We start from the raw sequence: 7,608 nt of genomic DNA, 5'->3' as shown, positions 1-7,608 counted from the left end.
CAGCTGACCTTCCTAAAACAAAGACCTCTAGATAGGCTGACTAAATTCACCAGATGGACAAGTACTGGGGAACGGCTGGGGGTGCCGACACCACAGCAGACAGTAGCAGGGAAGACAATAAAAGGGCTCCAGTCGGGAGTGGGGGAGGCTGTGGGAGGGTGCCATCTGGGATATGACAAATATTCAATATTCAATATTGTATAACTGTATTAGTTCAACTGTGAACCTAAAAATTTTATAGCCACTTTTGAAAGAGATATATATTTGCTCTGGAAATTGTTATTGAGTATGTAAAAGCTGTAATGAAATGCTTTTTCTAAAAAATAAAAAAAATTTTTTTAAATGTATTTTTTTAAAGGCAAGTAAGAGACATAGGGGATGGGAGTAGGGAGGGAGGTGGAGGGGGAAGAGGAGGGAGAAGAAAGGAGAGCAGGGAAGCCCAGGGCTTTGTTCAAGCAAGGCAAACTCTACCAAATGAGGTACATCCCCAGACCCGTCGCATTCTGTTCATTACAAGTAAGTCAACAAACCCACCCAGCTTGAAGGAGAATGGAATTTGACTGTGTCTTGCTATGGGAATGGTAAGATCCCAGAAGAGCTTATGGGATAAGACATATTATGGCAGTTATGCTTAGGGTTTTCTGTTTGTTTGTTTGTTCTTTTGAGAACGGGTCTCTTGAATCCAGGCTGGCTTCAAAGTAGATTTGTAGCCAAGAATGACCTTGAACTTTCTGATCCTTCTGTCTCCACCTTCCAAGTGCTGAGATCACAGGGGTGTGCCATCGTGCCTGGTTTATAGGGTGCTGGGGCTCAAAGCCAGGGAGGGCTATGTTAGATAAGGTACTCTATCACTTGAGCTACGTCTCTGGCCCTTGGCAGCCATGTTTGGATAAAATGATCTATGGTGGATAAATGTGAAAGAAAAGCAAGCAACAGTTCATATCAGGCCTTGTGACGCACACCAATGAGTTTAGTCTTTTGTTTACTCTGCGGTGCTGGGTCTGACACCCTGGGTCTCCTACATGCAAGTGCCCAACCACTGAGCTACATTCCCCAGCCCATGAGTATAGTCTTGAGAAGGACTGTCATGAGGAGCCAGGCCTGGTAGCTTATGCCTATAATCCTAGCTATTCAAGACGCTAAAGCAGCAGAATTGTGAGTTCAAGGCCTGCCTGGTTACACTATAGTATGAGTTCCAGGCCATCCTGGGCAATTTAATGAAACTTTGTATCAAAATAAAAAGTTAAAAAAAAATCCAAACATCAGTTGGCTTATGACTGTAATCTCAGCATTTGGAAGGCTGAAGCAGGAATATTATCACAAGTTCAAAGCCAGCCAGGGCTACATAGTGATTTCCAGGCTAGCCCAGGCTATACAGTGAGACTCTAAGAAAAAAGAATTATGAAAGACCACTGAAGAGTTTGTGTTTTCTTTTTGTACTTTTATTTTTCCTGGTTTTGTTATCACTAGAAAATTTTAAGTAAGACAGTGATCGATTGTCTTTTTTATTTTAATTTTCTGGAGATGGGTCTTAAGATTTATTTTATCTGTTTGAGTGTTTACCAACATATGTGCAGTGCCCATGGAGGCCAGAAGAGGGCATCAGATTCCCTGGAACTGGAGTTATAGGAAGTGAGCTGCCTGATGTGAGTGCAGTGTTCTTAACTGCCGAACCACCTCTCCAGCCCCTGGACATGGGTCTTGCTGTGTTGACCAGGCTGGCACAATTGATCTTTCTGCCTCAGCCTTGCAAGTAGTGAGGTCTGACCTGGCACTCACCACTACACTGGAGTTAAAACTGTCTTCAAAAGTTCATTCTAGGGGCTGGAGAGATGGTCCAGCAGTTAAGAGCACTTGAGACCTCTTCTGGCCTCTGAGGGCACCAGGTATGCATGTGGTGCACATATATACACACAGAAACACTCATACACAAAAAATAAATCTCTATTTTAAATAATTAATTAATGTGCATGAGTGCCTATAGGTATGTAAGTGTACCCATGTAGTGTAATGTCTGTGGAGGTCAGGAGAGGGTATTGGATCCCATGGAACTGGAGTTATGAACAGTTAGCCTTCATGTGTGTGCTGGGAACCAAACCCGGGTCCTCTGCAAGAGCAGTCAGTGCTCTTAACTGCTGAGCCATCTCTCCAGCCCCTAAATCTTATCTTGAAAGCTCATTCTAAAAGGTGTGTGATGGCACTTGGAAGGTGGAGGCATGAGGATCAGAAGTTCAAGGGCACCCTTCACTACATCTTTCACTACTTACTGAGTTTGAAGCCAGCCTGGGCCACATGAGAGTCAGTGAGACTCAAAAAAAAAAAAAAAAAAAATTCATTCTACAAATTCAAGACCAGTTTGAGATAAATGAGATCCAGTCTAAACAAAACACACCAACCAAGCAAAAACATGAAGAAATTCTTTGTAGCTACTGTATGAATAAAGTATTTGTAGGGTTGGACCTAGTGGTGCAGGCCTGTGATCCCAGCACTTGGGAGGTGGATACAAGAGGTTCAGGAGTTCAAGGTCATGGGAATTCAAAAGATAAATAAATAAAAATAAATAAATAAATAAATAAATAAATAAATCTTAGCCCGCACAAGGGTGGAGGATATATATCAATGTCAGTCCAAGGACAAAGAATCTCTCTACTCGCCCCTGCCCAGTGCAATCTGCCCAGTGCAATCAAACAGATTCAAACAGATCGAAACACACATGCGCACAACTAGATCCACCAAAGGCAACATCTTGCTTTCTCACGCGCAGAGTGCGGCGGTCGCCATGGAGACGCGTCCTCCATCTGGGCGGTGAGCTCCCAGAGCGCGCTGGACGCGGGTCCTCCACGGCGATCCCAGGCGCAGGTCGCGGTCCCGCCAGCGGATGGCAGGCCGCGGTGGGGCCCAGGCGGAGTACGGAGAAGAGGGCGAAGAGGAGGAGGAGGAGGAAGAGGAGGAGGCTCGGGAAGCTGGCGCTGAGGGCCCGTCGGGGTCCAAGCTGCCCCCCATCGTGGGCACCGTTTCAGAGCTGGCCAAATGGAAGGTGAAGAAGAAAAAGAAGAAGAAGACCAAGGGGTCGGGCAACGGCCACGGTAAGAGGAACAGCTGGCACGGCTGTTCAGCTCTTGGATCCGAAATTACTCCCACAGACTCCTCTATGCCTGGAGACTATGGCAGACCAGAAACAGACAGCAAGCCCCGACAGTAGCCCTTGTTCCCCTAACTGGCCACCGAGGGCGTCCCAAGGATGCCCAGCCCTACCCATAAAGACCATGTGCCCGCCAGCACAGAGACCCTTTAGTCTCGACAGAAGTCCCAACTATACTGTCTACCAAAACTACATCCAGACCATGCACTCTGTGCTAATAATAATCCTCCATGTCTAAAGAGTCCCCCATCCCACACAGAGACCCTCACAGATACCCACCCAAGAGCCTCAGGCCCCTCGGAGTTATCTTTTTATACACACCTCCTCTCAACTTCCTAGCCCCCTCAACCAACAGACATTCAAGTTCCTAGAGTCCCAGAGACTAGGCCAGACTGGAAGACACTAACTGATACTCACTCCCCCACAGGAATAGACTCCTGCTTCCTGGCTGTCCCCACTCCTTTATGCATTAAACGACACCTGGCTGCTGGACACTGTGCAGGACACTCTCACATCAGTCCCTGCCCCATCCTCCTGTAATCTTCAACACACTTCACAACACCTCATAGCAATATGATACCACCCAATGACACTAAAGCAGTGTGGCCCCATCATTCAGTCTCAATATACATGCAGATTCTGGTACATACATACATAAATTTACATCACTGAAATCTCATACCTACACAGCACAGAAATTCCACAGGTGCATAGATACACCCTGTCCTAGTTTGTTTCTTCATTGCTGTGACAAAATACTCTGACCAATACCAACTTGGGGAGGAAAGGGTTTATTCAGCTTATATCTCCCATTCAGGGTCCATTTTACTAGCCTAGTGTGTCAAGGAATTTAACATACGCTGCCATGACCATGTACATGTGAAGCAAAACATCCAAAGAACAGGCGAGCCGTGGTGTTTCTTCCCACCAATATGCACATTTCCTTAGAGCTGTTCTAGTTTGTTTCTCCATTGCTGTGCCAAAACACTCTGACCACTACCAACATGGGGAGGAAAGGGTTTGTTTGTCATACATCTCCCAGGTCACAGTTCATCAGGGAGCCCAAGGCAGGAACTACTCAGGGCAGGAACCTGGAGGCAGGAGCTGGAGCACAGGCCATGGAGGAACACTGCTTACTGGCTTGATCTTCTGGGATCCCACAGTGGGCTGGGCCCTCCCACATCACTCAACAATCAAGATGTTCCACAGACATGGCCACAGGCCAGTCTTATGGAAGAAGTTACCCAATTGAGGCTCCCTCAACCCAGGTGTCTCAAGTTGACACTAAAGCTATCCAGCACACCCCCAAACATCATACTCAAAGGTACTAGACACTCAGATGTACACACACACACACACACACCCCTCCCAGGACCTACCCCCCCCCAAGCTCTTCTCATAGAACCCCCAGATATCAGCCAAGACACTGAGTACCCACTCTGAGGAAGTAACACAGAGTGATCCTGCCTATGAGTGCTGGATTCCATTGTCACCTGTGTGCCTTTGGCCATCAGGGAAGTGGCCCTGACCTCCAGTGTGGCTAGTCCTGGCTCCCAAGGGCAAAGCTGGCAGCCAAGGAGCAGCTGTCTCCCCACATCCGTGTTGTGGAAGGGAGCGATGGGAAGGTTGAGATTACTTCAGGTAGACTAGTAGAAAAAAGGCAAAGAGGGGGCAGTCAGTTCTGAAGTGTAGGCAGTGAGCCCTCTGTATACCAGCAAAGCAAAAGCAAGGAGCTTATTTTGTCTTTTTAGTGCAGCTTTTGGCTGTAGAAATTACAGCTGTATGTACTTCATATCGTCAGGAGGGGATGCCAGATAGTTTTCAGGGACTAGGGAGGAAGGAAATATCAAGACAGAATTTTTTTTGTTTTTTGCCTCCTCCCCCTCCCCCACTTTTCCTGAGAAGGGCATATATTTTTTTTATTTCTTATTTTATTTTAAAAAATATTTTATGATTTCTTTTATGTGTATGATTGTGTTGTCTACATGTAAGTGAGTGCACCTGTGTCATGCAATGCCACGGAGGTCAGAAGAGGGTTTTGGATTCCCCTGGAACTGGAGTTAAGGATGGTTATTAGCTGCCATGTGGGTGCTGGGAATCGAACCTGGGTCCTCTGCAAGAGCAGTCAGTGCTCTTAACCACGACTGAGCCATCTCTCCAGGCCCATTTCTTTAAAAAAAAAAAAAAAAGGCCGGGCGTGGTGGTGCACACCTTTAATCCCAGCAGAGGCAGGCGGATCTCTGTGAGTTCAAGGACAGCCTGGCCTACAAAATGCGTTCTAGGACAGCTTGGGCTCAAAAAGACCAAAAAAAAAGGAAAGATGAGCTGATGGAAGAATCACAATTTGTAGCATTTAATATGCAATTCTGCAATGCTGTTAATGTGAAGAAAAAGGGAAAGAGAGAGGGAGGGAAGGAGGAAAGAAGGGAGGGAGAAGGGAGGGAGGAAGGGAGGGAGGGAAAGGAAGGGAGAGCACAAAGCCACATATAAGTACTTTCTAGGCTGGGGATGTGGCTCAGTTGGTAGAGTGCTTGCCTAACATGCAGGAAGACCTGGGTTTAATCACCAGCATAGCATAAATCAGGGGTGGTGGTGGCACATGCTTATAATTCTGTCACTTGGGAGGTAGAATCAGGCAGATCAGAAGTTCAGGGTCATCCTAGGCTACACATGGAATTTGAAGCTAGTCTAGGCTATATGAGACCTTGTTTCCAAAATTTTAAAAAGTATTTCCTGGGTCAGTACTCTTGATTTCATGTCAGATGTAGGAAGCTTTTTTTCTTAAAATCTGTTTCTCCCTTCATGAAGTGTTTAGACTTGTATAGAGTCACAGACCAGAAAAGGACCTTGGTGAGGCACTTGGTGAGACACTAGGAGTCAGATGGGCCTTCGGATCTGGCTTTGCCATTGCCTAGGTGACACTGACAGGTTATTGAAGCTCTTGGGGGCCTCTTGGTTCTTGGAGTGGGGTGTAGCTCAGTGGCAGCACACGTGCTTAGCCTAGGGTTCAATCCATAGCACCCCACAAAAAGAAGAAGGTGCCCCTTGCCCCTAAATGCCTTAACCCAAAGCCTCCAGGCAGTGGCCTGGTCCTAGGTTCCTGCATCAGCTATCCCAACCCTGGGAAAAGGGGTCCTAACCCCTTTCCATCTTTGGTGATTTGGGCATCACAGGCACAAACACATCTCATCTGATTAGCAGATAAGCATCACAGTCGAAGTCGGAAGAGTCAGCAGCTTTCTTCATCTTTCCATGACATCTTAAATCACCACAAAGACCGTGGCCGGAGAGCAGAGCCCAGATATGACAAAGAGGAAAACAGGAACACCCTTCCTTATTCAACCAGCAAGAGTCACCCCTACTTTGCCGAAATAGAAGAGAACCTTTCGAAACAGATCAACGAGAGCCTGCGTTGGGATGGGGTTCTCACCGACCCAGAGGCAGAAAAAGAAAGGATTCGCATCTACAAGCTGAACCGGAGGAAGCGGTACCGGCTCCTGGCACTCAAGGGCTTCCACCCTGACTCGGCTGAGAAGAGCCCCGAGAACCTGCCCTACCTTTCAGACAAAGACTGTGGCCCCAGCAAGCAGCCCAGCTCCAAGGGCCACCACACGCTTCACTTCTTTGAGGACGCAAAACTCCTGCACCCGGAATTAGCCAGCAGTGTAGCAGACTGACATCTGCACGCCTCATCCTTGACACACGTTTATGTGTTTAAAAAGAGTCACAATAAAAGGAAATCAGACCAGTACCCGAAGAAGAACGATGCTTGTCAGGTGGGGGAGGCCAGCCTCTCCTTCACCAAGATGCCCCCAGGAGCCCAGAACCACCTTCCTTAAGAAAGGCAGCCCATGGAATCCGAGAGACCCCTCAGCGGTTAAGAGTTCTGGTTGTTCCTCCAGAGGACCCAGTTTTGATTCCCAGCACCCACATGGCAGCTAATAACCATCTGTAACTCCAGTTCCAGGAGATCTGATGCCCTCTACTGACCTCTGCAGGCATTGCACGCATGTGTGCACCTCCATACATGCAAGCAAAACACTGGAACACATAAAACAAAAACAATTTTTTGAGGGAGCTCTTTTGTGAAAAAATGTAGTGCTGTGTGTCAGAATTGCCTTTTTCTTAAGCTAGCTGTCATTTCTTTGTTATCTAGTTTCTTGACACTGTTTGATCTCTATAAGCTGCCCCTTTTAAAAAGAAAAAGAGAGAATGTGTGGGCTTCCTGGATAAGATTCACATAGTCTATGTATCAGTAGGGAAATGTATCCAGGAAGATAACTTCCTGGATAAGATTCACATAGTCTATGTATCAGTAGGGAAATGTAGCCCAGGCCAGCCTCAAAATCCTAATCCTCCTGCCTCAACCTCCCAAGGCTGGATTTACAAGTGTGCACCACTATGCCCAGCTAAGATATTTTTCTTTTCTTTTTTAAAAAAAAAATATTTTATGTATATGAGTGTTT

The 7,608-nt window shown here is 46.8% G+C and overlaps 1 protein-coding gene across 1 annotated transcript; it reads left to right on the top strand.

Moving 5' to 3' along the window:
- Positions 1–2,813: 2,813 nt before the first annotated feature.
- Positions 2,814–7,067, top strand: CUNH17orf97 (chromosome unknown C17orf97 homolog). The gene is made up of 2 exons (XM_008828759.2): positions 2,814–3,086; positions 6,344–7,067. Exons 1-2 carry the CDS (start codon positions 2,879–2,881, stop codon positions 6,817–6,819), a joined length of 684 nt encoding a protein of 227 aa, XP_008826981.1. The 5' UTR covers positions 2,814–2,878; the 3' UTR covers positions 6,820–7,067.
- Positions 7,068–7,608: the final 541 nt, after the last annotated feature.

The sequence above is a fragment of the Nannospalax galili genome, unplaced genomic scaffold (assembly GCF_000622305.1).
Source record: "Nannospalax galili isolate Female #2095 unplaced genomic scaffold, S.galili_v1.0 scaffold212, whole genome shotgun sequence".
NCBI classification, from domain to species: domain Eukaryota; kingdom Metazoa; phylum Chordata; class Mammalia; order Rodentia; family Spalacidae; genus Nannospalax; species Nannospalax galili.
Note: the sequence above shows the minus strand (reverse complement) of the source record. Positions and strands in the feature narration are given on the sequence as shown.